Here is a 13,842-nt window from a genome sequence, read left to right as displayed (position 1 = left end):
AACCCCCTGCCAAGATAACGGCTACAAGACATGCGATAGTCGTGTGAGGAGCGGGGCTGGAGCCGCCCACCATGAAGTGTGTGTGCGTATGCAGGAATGTGAAGATATGCTAAATTGCAGGCCTTGAAGGAGAATAAAGGGGCCTGCCAAGACAAGCCCGTGTGTGTGCCGGCCACCTCCGAGCGTGATCACCCGCCACCAAAAAAATCAAGAGACTTAGACCCCGGGACGCCACGGATCCATGGTGGTGACTATCCTTGCAACTCTATCCCAAATGCTTGCTTGATTTCTGTCTTTTTATTCCATTCTGTCCTATCGCTACTAATTCTTTACTTTTGATAATAAAAGCTGTCTTGGGTATACGGCATTTGTCCTCGTTTGTGTCTTAATCTCGCTCTCGAGATCATATCGAAACCTCCCCCGACATTGGATCGGGACATTTAAATTGGCGTCACGGACAGGATCCCTTGAGACGAGAGTGCCGTATTCTTTCCCAAATAAGCGAAGCCTCTCAGGAAAGTAAGGGGGGCGAGTCTGTGTTTGAAACTTATGTGCTGCCTTCCTGAGACGACCGCTTCCCTGCTTTATTTTCCTGTCCTTGAATACATGAAACCTCTCAGGAAAGTAAGGAGTGCAGGTCTTAGGTGCTGCCTTCCTGAGATGACCGCTTCCCCACCTTAAATAGGATGAGTGACCTTAAAACTGCCCCTTTGAGGAGCGAAGTTTTGTTTGAATTTTTAGAAAAATATAATGTGCGACCCTCTGTACCCGGGATGGACTGGGCTCAGGGAAATTGGTATCATTTGCAGAGTGTGGTTGATCGAACAAGCACATTGCAAGAGGATGCGAGGGTGAGATCAGGAAGGGGAAAATCGATTATTTGTGCTGTTCTCGGTGCCAGTTTGGAAATATAATGCGCAACCCTCTGTACCTGGGATGGACAGGGCTCAGGGAAATTGGTATAATTGACAGAGTGTTGTTGATCAGGCAAGCTCTTCACAAAAGAATGTGAGAGTAAGATCAGGAAGAGGAAAATCCATTATTTGTGCTGTTCTCAGTGCCAGTTCGGCCGCTGCTGTAGAGGCGAGGGAACGCTGCCGAAACCTCGTTCGGTCCCTTCAGGGGCAAGTGGCAGACTTAAAGGTACAGCTTGAACGAGAGAGAGACAAGGTGAAACATCTGCAGACTGCTCTTAAGGAGCAACTCCTTGCGGGCACTGCCCATGAGGAAATACCTCCAAGGTCAGGAACTGGTTACCCTTTTGACGACTTGCAGGCAGCAAGAGAAAGAGTAGAGAAATTAGAACCGCCCTCGCTGCGACCCTTGGTTAAGACTGAGTATATTTACGATGATGATCAGGATCAGTCCCCCCAAGTCACAACCAAGGAGGTCCCCTATACTGCCACTGAATTGGCAAAGTTAAAAAAGGATTTCAGTCGAACCCCTGGGGAGTCAGAGATGGAGTATGTGTGTGGAGAGTATCGTTTCTGGGGGGGGATCAGATTTTGCTGAGCGAAAAGGAGGCGGAGGGGTATTGGGGACCAGGAGTATTCTTAATTACTGGGAATCACTGTGCCCCTTGGTCTTTAACTCAGTGGGTAGCCTATTGGGCGAGGGGTTTGAACGCCTTGGAGAGGGGGGATCCCCTCGAAATTATGGGGACTGTTGATCAATTGGTGGAAAGTGTGCAGAAAGCAGCTTGTTTGCAGATGATGTATGATCCAAAATTGGAGCCTAGGCAGAAGTCCTCGATGACAATTACAGGGGAAAATACAAGCAATGCCTTGGGGCAAAAGGGTTGCGGCTGCTTTAGAAGAATTTACGCCTGATTGGCACCACTGGCCCTCGATAGGAAAATGTGGACGTGGGGGGAGGTGGCAGGAGAATTGATTAATTACGGGCGCAAGTATGACCCCGTTAACATTCCAGCTAATGTTGACTGACTCTAAAAAACTGACTCTAGGGGCCTGAGGAGAGCTGAAGTGAAAACGGTTCCGTGCCCTTGGGGTGATAGAAGATCCCTCACTACTCCACCCGGAGGCAGGGACATCCCAAATAAGCACAATTAGCCTGTGGGCAGAGGGATGGCAAAAAGGAATTCCGTGTGATTTAATGGATGGATTGCCAACAGACAAGTTAGAAGAACTGGTGTCAGGACGACCTGATTAAACCGGCAGATACAGAGATGGGCTTTAAAAAACCCACTCCCAGTGCACCCTTTTTAGTCGACTTGTCAGAGACAAATGTCCCTCAAAATTTGCAGGGAAACTAGATTCTTTGCCCTCTGATGGTGAGCAGGGGGGTGAAGGTTGGATACATATCAGATAGCTCACCGAAAAACGGCCAGAGTGATTTACTAATTACAGGCGTTGTAGGGCCAAAACATGTTCCGGTCACATTTTTGATAGATACTGGAGCTCAAATTTCACCTATTAAAACAAAATAACACTAGGTGGATTATTCCATCCTTCTAATAATAACCTGCTTCCGGTTTTTTAGAACGAACCGAGTTGGGGTTTTTTTTCTTTTTTCAGGTGGAGACTCTGAAGCCAGCCAGAAGAAATACATGAAGCTGTTGATTGCTTGCCTAGTTTTGTTGGTGATTGCTTTGTTAATGTTCATAGGGTGGCTGATATACCATCGTAAATGATGTTTTGGCTGATCATTATCACAATCTTTAGTATCTGGGGAAGCTCTTGCTTCCCCCCCACCCCCCGACTCATGGTGGAAAAATGAATTTATTGTTTTAGGTCAACAAGTGGCCGATGCTTGCAACCTTACTGATTGTTGGGTATTATCTAAATCGAACACAAGAGGGTGGTGGTTTTGTAGGGAATAGCAAATGCAACTGAACCTATACATACGGAAAACATTGCCTCAGTGGTGGCCTATAAGTCCATCAATTGTTCACAATGTGGAAATAGGTCACAATATTGTACATTGTTTAACTCTATTGATGAATCTTTTGTACCTCATTGGCCGGGCTGGGCCTGGGTAAATCAAACAGGGCACAGGAAACAATTTTCTAACTTTTGATGCAACACTAACCAATCTGATTGATAGCTATTTGAATGTTACTTGTTTTTGGCACCTTAATTTCAGTGCCTGGGATTGTAAATTTATTCTCAGCTCCCTGACATAAATCAAATTTGGTGGCCAACTAGCGACGGAAATAGAAAAAGGTGTCAGGGGATCAAGATCTGGTTGCCGACCAACGAAATACTCTGCTGAGGTTATGAAAAGTAGGTCAAAATATTTGTGTACAAGTTGTTGGTAAATGGTCAAACCATCCTTTAGGAGTAGATAATACCGCATATTTCTAAGTACCGCGAACCCCCACAGGCCCATTTGAAAGTGGCATCCAGGCATTAAAAGGTCATTATTGAATCTGTGGACATTATGCATACAAGCAATTGCCCAAAAATTGGACTGGGGTGTGTTATATGGGACTAATTCACCCCTTGTTCTTTATGCTCCTGGAGGATGGCGGTGACGGATTGGGTGTTAAGTTACATGATGTTCTCAGTCGATATCGGCGGTCCATTGATACCACTATAGTGGGTGGAAGTGGTCAAACCTGGGGTACAGATGAGTGGACCCCTCAACGTATCATACAACATTATGGGCCTGCCACCTGGAACCCCAATGAACGGATTAGCGGTGCTTGAGAACCTATCTATAATTTGAATCGCATTATTAGGTTACAGGTCGTTCTGGAGATTATTACTAATGAGATGGCCCGTGCCCTGGATCTATTAGCTGACCAGGCCACACAAATGTGGACAGCGATATTCCAACACCTCATGGTTCTCGATGACCTGCTAGCCGAAGAAGGGGGTGTTTGTGGTAAACTGAATGATTCTAACTGTTGCTTAAAAATTGATGACAGCGGGAAAATTGTTAAACAAATTACTGCAGGAATACAAAAAATGACCTCTCCAAACCTGGAAAGCGTGGGACATTGACTTGTTTTCTTGGCTCCCAGGTGGCCTCTGGGTTAAGAGAGTCTTATTTTATTTGTTATGTGGTTTCGCCATGTTGTTGTTTTTACCCTGTGTTATTCTGTGTTTTATACAGTTAATTCAACATGTTGTAACCTATATGCAATTTGTAACCACTGTTTCACCTGATAGTGTTAAACAAATTCACGCTGTGCGTCGAACCACACCATCAGTAGTGCAGATTGTATGAAATGCTCTTTTCTGGCCTTTTCTGCGTAACTATCTTTTCTCAAAACCACCATGGGTCCTGAAGCAATCTTTCAGCCATGGGATGGTGTGAGAGACTGAATCATAAAGCATTTGTCTCAAAGATTGTTTAACCAAGATATGGATGGCTACATGGCCACAGATTCTCCGGTTAATGAAAAACACCCTGCCAAGATAACGGCTACAAGACATGCGATACCCACCACCGAAAACTTCGAGAGACTTGGACCCCGGGACGCCGCGGATCCATGGTGGTGACTATCCTTGCAACTCTATCCCGAATGCTTGCTTGGTTTCTGTCTTTTTATTCCATTCTGTTCTATCACTACTAATTCTTTACTTTTGATAATAAAAGCTGTCTTGGGTATACGGCATTTGACCTCATTTGTGTCTTGATCTCGCTCTTGAGATCATATCGAAACCTCCCCTGACATTGGATTGGGACAACCATGGATACAGAAGATAGTCACGGTTTAAGCAACAGATAGCTGTGAGTATTCTGATTCCATATCACTAGTAAATAGTCTCAGAAAACAAAAATAATCAGATGGTTATTAAGATGTCCAGTATTGGACTTTTGGTGAGCATGCCTCTAAGTAACAAAATTTTAAATGAAGCGATCATACTGAAATTGCATATATCAATAGTTTAAATGGAGTAATTTTGTAATTAAAAGCCAAACAAAACTCCAACCAAAAAACCCACAGTAGAACAGAATTTTAAAAATTCTTGCTAGCGTCCTAGTGAAAAAGTTACTGTTTCCACAGACAGGGACTTGATGACTTCTGATAAATTATGTCCCAATCAAAAAATTTTGCCTTTGACTAAATTAAAACAAGCTTTGCCTTTGGGAGAGGTGAAATACCCTTTTGATCTTTTTTAGTAATGTAACGAAGGTTCAAATATAATCTTTCTCTCATTGCACATGATCATTAATGCCACTCTAATATGAATACCCTGTCTACTGCTGATGGTAACCTAACGCTATGCTGTACAATTCCAGGCAACGACTAGTGACAAGTAATGACTGGTTTTGTGTATCAGTGTCCTAAACTCCTTAGCTTTAATTAACTATTATATTACTAGTATGTGTTTACTAAATATTCCACTTGAAAAATGAATTGGCATGCTAGAATTATCAGTTTGAAGATGTCTTCTGGGCAGCCAAATAGTTTAATTTTTTTCAGTCATTACTGAATGGATACCCTAATAATTCCTCTTGTCAATTGTGTTTTATAGATTTATTTATTTTTTTCCCCAAAGTGCTATATTTCTTGCTGGAATAAGTGTTCTTTGAAATTATGAAACCAAATTGACAAATTATGTAGGTCCCACCTCCCTACTTCATCTTGGTTGTAAGAGCATTAAAGCTTTTTGTAACTAATGGCTTAGTCTACTTCAGAAGACTGAGATAAGTACTCAAGATCTCTTGGCCTGTTAATGGTCCTTAAGTAAAGTTGTGCATCTGTCAAGGGAGAGAATATAGGGTTTTTTTTTGGTCATTCATTCTGCTTGGAATTTAACCTCAGAGCTGAAATAAGATGTTCATGGGCTAAGAATGATATATGATTAGTGGGCGAACTTGGTTTCAGAGAGTCAGTAAACTGAAGACTTTTTAGATCTGATATAAACAATAGAAAATAAGAAATTATAAGGATAGAGTAAATAAAAAAACGCACTTTTTTGAAATAAATAGTTTTCTGAGTTGATGGAAGACTTATACGTTAGTAGGAGCCTAATTTCCAGAGCATTTGTGTCTTCTCTTTGGTTGACTATGTAAACTAAATTATACTAAAGATTCAGTGTGCACTCACACTTCATTAGATACAAGAAAATGCTCATTCAAGAGAGATGGTACAAATGTCATAGCACCAAGAAATGTTTTGGTCAAGATCTGTCGTGGCACAATCAGAGGTATGGACTCCCACTGCCATTGGCTGCTACGTGCCTTGCTCTCTTCTTTGTTTTTGATGCATAAGCTAATATTTTTTTCCTGGAATAAGAATGATTCAGTATTAATCACCTTTTGCATAACCTGTGTATCTTGTAATTGCTGTATGGTTTTATTTATTTATTTTAACCTGACATGCAGATCATACAGCTTCCCACTCCTCCATTCCAAAATCTGCTGATATTATCATTGATGCTTTATTATATGTGCAGTAATATAACATTTTTCTACATGAAATTTCATAGACCATATGTGTATGTATGTGCCACATATATGTGTATATAACCATCTTTACGTACATCATTTTTTTTAATGTATCATGAAATAGAACCTTTGTAAGAGCTCATGCATTACTGTGATTTCTTCTGTAAACTGCCAGAATGATACATAGCACAAAATATGATGTGTGCATATGTGTCTATGAAATGAAAAGAGTAGAGAAATACTTTGAAAAATTATGGCAAATCTCCTCTGAACAGTTTAAGAAAAAATGTATATGCAGCTAGCAGTGTTTGATTAAAAAAAAAGTAAAGCTTGTTTGCAAACTTTTATTTTACATTCCACCTTGTCACTCACCTAAAACATTTACTTTAGTCAAAAGTGTGTCATCTTGGTTGTTGAAAAACTGTGAGTAGTTTCATCTCAAGACGAGAGTGCATCTCAAGATGCAGTATAGTGTGTACTTATCTTCAGTTCCCGACTGTATTCTAGTCTCGTTCAGTTTTTAAACTAGAAATTAGTTACTGCTGCACACATGACCATCCTGACCCAATATTTTTTTTTAATTTTAACTGATAAGAGAAGGGTAAGAACAAAACCTAGTAAGAATTAAAAAAAATTCATGGTCGTTCTCTCATACATGTGCTTCCTCTTTCAATTCTTGAGAGGAAAAACTCGCTATACGTCCTCTTGACCAGAAAAATAAGAGATACAGTGTCTGTTTTGGTTTTCTGTAGAACGTGCTGCTGAGAAAGACACTTAGCCATATTATCAGACTTTTTCCACCTTACTCTGAAATTGAAGAAGAGGCTTTGGGGTATATGTAGCCTAGCCCTAAACTATTGTATGTGCCTGCAGGTATCCTGTATGGCTGACTAGTGTCTTGTGGCTCTGGGAATAGTAATTAGAAAGTTATTGTTACCGAAAATGTCACAACTATAATAGTTTAACCCATATAATATTTCTTTTGCCATGTGGAAGCTTTCTAGATTGTGATTCACGTGAAAAATTAGCAGCAACTAAAATTAGAAACGCTGTGCCATTGTCCTGAATGGTTCATTCACTCACACACAAGAAACATGCTTGTGTTTGCTGGTTACTTACTGATTTGCTTATGTGTTGCTGGAGTGGGATGGAATGATTTGTGCACATTTGATTAGCCTAGAAATGCTCTGGGTTTTTTAATGAAGTGTATAATTTAGATGAAGACATTCCCTAAATTTGGTTAAAATGTCAGTTTGACCCTCTTATGTTTTAATACGTACATTGTAAAGCACTTTCCTTCTATCTCTCGTTGCTCTTTGCTTTTCTTTTCCTGTGGAAAATTTGTATGTACAAATCCAGCAGAAGTTTTGAAGCAGAGACTGGATGGTGGTTCTTCAGAAATTAACTAATCCATGGAATAGAGCTGTTCATAGTCAAGGTGACTAGATAATGAAACAGCCTTTTTTAAGGGTTAGCTTGCAGCTGGTTTTGTGAAGCCCTATTCAAAACCAAAGAATATTAAAGGATGATTTCTAGCTTGAAAATAAATCTAAATGCAAATTTAAGAGTTTACAAATAAGGCTGAGATACCTACATGTTGGAATCATTAAAGTATGCTACGTAAACTACTGTTAAAATTAAGTACTGTTTAATTTTGCTTTCCATCACAGTATGTTCAAGGTTCCTTTCTGAAGTCTTTCAAGAAAATTAAAGGGGTTTATTTTTAAAAATATACCACATTAGAGATGCACAGAAAACCAAACAATGAAACAAAGTAGATCTTGGTATGGCTATTCACTTATGTATATGTTATCAGCATACCAGACGGAAAGTCAGTAAGTGCCTGAACTAAATGTAATATCTCTGTCATATGACAAAGATTAGCCTACAAGGCTAACTCTGTAGCAATACCTGTCATCTTTTAATAAAACGCAATGTTCTTGCATCTCTCAGTTGTTATTTCCTCAGAATCTGAAGGGACATTTCTAATTGATACCTTGAAAGTAAGTAATACTGATTCTAAAAGGACTGAAACTTCAGTATATGACTGTAGTCTAAGAGTGTTGATGGGTATTTTAACAGGATTGATTTCTGTCTTTTTCATCTGCAAAGAATTAAAGTGAGAAACAGGGATTTAAATCCAAAATGCCTTTGAAATATAGCATGCTGTTATGAAATAACATAATTGTACCTTGGCTCTATGTTGTGAAAGTTAGAACAACAAAGCTGATGAATAAAAAATAAAATTATTATTTGGTAGTACTTACTGAAGTTATTTTATGTCTTTTAATAACAGCTGAAGCATTATTTCCGATTATATTTCTGCCAGTATTTTGTTCTCGTACATTCCTTTGTCGGTATTATTATTGTTGTTATCATTGTTGTTTCCTTCTCTCTTGCTGTCCTATTAAACTGCTTTTATCTCAACCCACAAGTTTTTTCCCAATTCTCTCCCCCGTCCCACTGGGGAAGGGGGAGTGAGCGAGCCGCTGCGTGGTGCTTAGTTGCCGGCTGGGGCTAAACCACGGCATAACAAAAGTTTAATTGTTTAAAAGCTAGGCTATCCAATTAGGGGGAAAAAACCCTCAACAGTATTGTATCTGTTTCCAGTCAAAATTAGCCAACATTGCGTGAGTTTCAGCGGAAGAAAAAATTGTCAACTGAGACGTTGAATGATTAATTATGCAGAAGAAATGCAAGGAAACGGTAAGCTTTGCATAAGCAACTTGCAAATTGAAGGTGAAATATATTCATTCTGTAATTAATATCTCCATTATAGTGATGAACACAGATAAGTGATTGGCCAAAATTCACAAAAAGGGCTGATGATAGTGATGGAACAGAGGTGATTATCTCTAGAACTTGCCATGTGTAGCTGTTGTTAGACTAGACAACCTTTACAAGCTCTTGTACAATACGTATAGAAGGAATTTTCTGTTGTTATCAGCTTCTTCCAGGTCACATTCTTTTCCCTGTAGCAAGCCCATTTATAGTGAGTGATGTCCCATGCATCATCTTATAGCTTCCATGGTTTAGTGTAATTTTACATTTTTTTGACTCATTTAAGTTATGCCAATTTTTTAAATATTCAGGAATGTTTTCTTCAGAATGAAACCTAGGAAGCTGTCATGGTAATCTCCTTGAATGCTTTGTATTTTCTACTCAACTTAACTGTCCTGAGACCTACATTTGAAGAAATTTCCCCCCCCTTTTTTTTTTTTTTTTTACTTAAAAGGAAAAACTGATCAAGGTCCATAGTATGTTAAAAATGTTTTGCAATGATATTCTGTTTTTCAGGGTTCTGTTCTCTGGTCTGCATCTCTTAATTGCTAGTTCTGCACATGGCATTTATGACAAAATTAATATTAAAAACTATTTGCTAGCTCTTAAAAAAAAAAAAAAAGTACTAGTAGTCTCCCGTAGGCCTTCAGTATACCTTATAACTTCATGCTATACTGCACAGTAAAGTAACTATAAAATGCCAGAACTTGGAACTCTCAGAGAACTTTCTTGGGGTGAGATGTAGCACAATAAATGACCTAACAAGAAGAGTGCCCCAAGCTTTTTGGCTGAGTCCAGTTTGCAGATAAGCTATAAAAGGCTGTTGATTGTTTTGGATCTTCCTTGTTTAAGTGGTTTTGTTTTGTGTGGGTTTTTTTTTTTTTAATGCTACTGTCCTAAAATTTTATGGTCTTTTAGGAAGCTGTATGCAAAATTCATTTCATGCTACATTGTGACAGTTCTGAATAAAAAGAGAAGGCATTAAATGACTGGTGTGAATTATTTTATAGAGGTTTATGTTACTATTCTTGCCATAAAGGTCGTATTGTGATGAAATTATGAAGGGTCGGATCTTGAAGGCAAATTCACTTCCTATAACCATTAGGTCACTTCCTGGCTCCTGCTTAAAAAATCTCATTAAAAAAGAATATGTTTCTAGAAATGTGTATATTTAATTTTATTAGGAATATTTCCTTTTATGTGTATTTTTTGTATCAGTGTATTTTTCAAAGGCTAAGGAATAGTTGGAAATAGCTTTGTGGTAAAAAATACATGTAAAAAGCCCAGAAAAGTTTTACATCTACTTTAGGAATTTTTACTTTGATATTATTCCAAAGCTTCAAGTAGTAATGAACAGTTCACCTCTGTTGTTACCAAAATATCTAACAAAACACAAAAATAACACTTTCAATTTTTTATGCCTAAAAGTGTGCAATTTTATAGAAAAAAACATAGTCATACACAAAAGTAATATACAGTGACCTTAAAGCATAGGTTTAACTGTATGTTGTTATATTATTTGCAAGAATTTTCCCTTGTCTTATTCTAAGCCATGCAAACAAGTGAGAAAACAACACACAGTGTGTATTAACTTTCATTCTATTTAGGGACAACCAAATCATAGAATCATTAAGGTTGGAAAAAACCTTGCTAAGATTATTGAGTCCAGCTGTCAACCCAACACCACCATGCCCACTAAACCATGTCCTGAAGTGTCACATCTACACGTTTTTTGAACACTTCCAGTGATGGTGAGTCCACCACCTCCCTGGGCAGCCTGTTCTAAGAACTGTTTCCTAATATCCAATCTAAACCTCCCCTGGCGTAACTTGAGGCCATTTCCTCTTGTCCTGCTGCTAGTTACTTGGGAGAAGAGTCCAACACCCACCTCACCACAACCCGCTTTCAGGTAGTTGTAGAGAGCGATAAGGTCTCCCCTCAGCCTCCTCTTCTCCAGACTGAACAAGCCCAGTTCCCTCAGACCCTCCTCGTAAGACTTGTTCTCCAGACGCTTCACCAGTTTCGTTGCCCTTCTCTGGACACGCTCCAGCAACTCAAAGGACTCAAGAAGTACTACAAGTCCTTCTCGTAGTGAGGATTTATTAAAATGTAAGAGGTTTATTTATTTATTTGTTTGTTTATAAATTTTTAACTCATCTGATTTTGTAGGCAGGTTTCTGTGCCAACGTTTGTTCATCCATTTTTATTTTGGCATCAGATGCTATGCTGTTACCTAAGCAAATCTCCTTTCCTTTTCTATTGAGTCTGCCAACAAGGTTGCTACTCTAATTAGTACTGGTAACGATTTTTATGTGTGCATATTTATGTTGTGGGTACTTATTCATTGGGCAGTTGTCCAAGGCAATAAAGTGATTTTATGCAAACCACTAACTGGACATTAAATGATGAAGATTTCTCATATTAACTACAGACTAAATTTTAGTGTAAGGTACCTGCACAATCATGTCCTGAGTGATATATTTTGCCTATTCTGATGATGTCCATTTCTCAAATGAGAGTTGCCTGTAGCTATCACATGATTTTGAATTGCAATTTAATATGCTGTTATTTGGCTAAAAGTTGTGTTTTGGCAATTAACATGTTTCTTTTTCAGAAAGCTTAATGGTGAAAGTCCTGCGCAAAATGCAGATGCTGATCTTTTAGCTGGAATCAGTAAAGGACAGACTGGCTTGAAAATGAGACATTCTTTTGATTACATTTCAGTAAGATTCTTCTTTCAATCCAGAAAGATCAGTTTTCAAGGCTTGAAGATGAACAACTGTGTCATCCAGACATGGATGGGAACATTTGTTGACTTCAAGTAATTTGCCCCTGGGGTTCGAATGGAGCTCATACCTGCACTCTGAAGTCTTTCCTGGCAGGTGAGGACAGTCATTCTCCTGCAGCCTGGGGTTCTGTGTCTCTTTTGCATCCCACTGAAGTATTAAGAGCATGAACTCTAATCTAGGATGCTATTTCACACCTGAGTCCCTACAAGCCTCCTGACTGTTCTCTCTCTGGTCTTGTATTTGGAATAGGGGAGCTGATGATTTGACTAAATTTTCCAGAGGAAAAAAAAAAAAAAAGAATGTGTAAAACGGGTGAATACAGAGGTTAGAAAACAAACCGTTCTGCTCATAGATATTGATGATGATTTGCAAACTGTAATGGGTGGTTTGACTTTGGTTTTTTCTCCCTTCATCAGAGAGAGAGATTGCTATTCCTGTAGCAAAGGTGTTTGTTCACCTGAGGAAGTTTAAGACATGCTACTCTGGCGGGGGGGGAAAGATGTTGTGTGCAACAACAGCTACATTGTTTTAGCACAAATGTAGAGTTTCAGTGAATTATTGGGCAATTTTTTTTAAAAGCGTAATCCTTCTATTTTATGGGAGCCCGTGGTTGGGCTTTTTTCCCTTAATTCAGAGTAAATCATATAGATGAGAGATTTGGCTTTGTGATTGGGAACTTAGGGTAAACTTCAATGTTAACAAAAGGTCCTCATTTTTTTACTCTGGTGCCTTGTTTCCTTTACTACAATAATACTACAATAATACAGCCTTCTGCTGCTTGGTACATGTCTTTTAACATCAATCTATGTAAAATACAACTTTTTGTTTTAGAATGGGACTTTTAACTTTTCCTCCCCTTTTGTTTTCCTTTGCTTCTAGTCTAAAATGTCAGTAACACTGTATATTACACATCTCTCTACAGCATTCACCACTCTTCCAAGTTTTCTGCCTTTATGATACTTATTTACAGTTTATTAATGCTTTCATTTATTTCTGTTTATTCTGAGGTAGTATCTTCAAATCTTGATTTAGGAACATAACTAACTAGTCTCTATTGCAAACATAACTTCTTTAAGATTATTTATCTTATTAATACAAGTGCAGAGGAAACTGAAGAGAGGCATCCATAGAGGACAGTTCCGGCAGTCTGATGGGGCTGTTAAGACTCTTCCTGATACTGTCATGGTCTATCCTAAGTGGCAGAGGGCAGATCATTTAATATCTCTTGGTGCTTCTGTTTCTTGAAAGCCAGTTGGGACAGTAATGGCCTTAAGGATATACTTCTGAGGAGAAATTCATCATTACCTTTAAAAGGTCAGACCTCCTGACAGTCCAAGCAGAAAGGAAGAAGACAATTGTAGCCTTTCAGATTAGAAGGAAGTAATTTTGTTGCCAAAGAGCACCAGCTTAGGCAACAGAAAATTTAGAATTTATTCCCAGTTCTATCAGGAGCACTTTCACATTATTTCTTTTTCACCCGTTGTTTGTCTTGTTCTTTTGCAGACTATCTGATTACATTTGGGTTCTCAAACAATGGTGTTGTGGTGGGTTGACCCTGGCTGGACTCCAGGTGCCCACCAAAGCTGCTCTATCACCTCCCTTCTCAGCTGGACAAGGGAGAGAAAATATGACAAGAAGCTTGTTGGTCGAGATATGAACAGGGCAAGATCATTCAGCAATTACCGTCAAGGAAAAAACAGACTCGACTTGGGGAAAATTAATTTAATTTATTATCAGTCAAATAAGAGCAGGGCAATGAGAACTAAAACCAAATCTTAGATCACGTTCCCCCCACCCCTCCCTTCCTTCTGAGCTCAAGTTTCCAGAGTTCTCTACCTTCCCTTTGCCAGCAGCACAGGGGAATGGGCAAAACCTGTGAGAGCTCAGTCTGGCCCCAGTTGTAAAGGAT

The 13,842-nt window shown here is 39.1% G+C and overlaps 1 protein-coding gene across 1 annotated transcript; it reads left to right on the top strand.

The window, feature by feature from the left end:
• Nucleotides 1-773: 773 nt before the first annotated feature.
• Nucleotides 774-3,668, top strand: LOC104616342. Its single transcript, XM_010295145.1, is given in 5 exon segments — nt 774-851; nt 988-1,467; nt 1,470-1,797; nt 2,535-2,599; nt 3,483-3,668. Coding segments are annotated over 5 exon segments (1,137 nt in total).
• The last annotated feature ends 10,174 nt before the right edge of the window (nt 3,669-13,842 follow it).

This window comes from Phaethon lepturus, unplaced genomic scaffold (assembly GCF_000687285.1).
Source record: "Phaethon lepturus isolate BGI_N335 unplaced genomic scaffold, ASM68728v1 scaffold3739, whole genome shotgun sequence".
Lineage (NCBI taxonomy): Eukaryota > Metazoa > Chordata > Aves > Phaethontiformes > Phaethontidae > Phaethon > Phaethon lepturus.
This window is presented reverse-complemented; position numbering and strand designations above follow the sequence as displayed.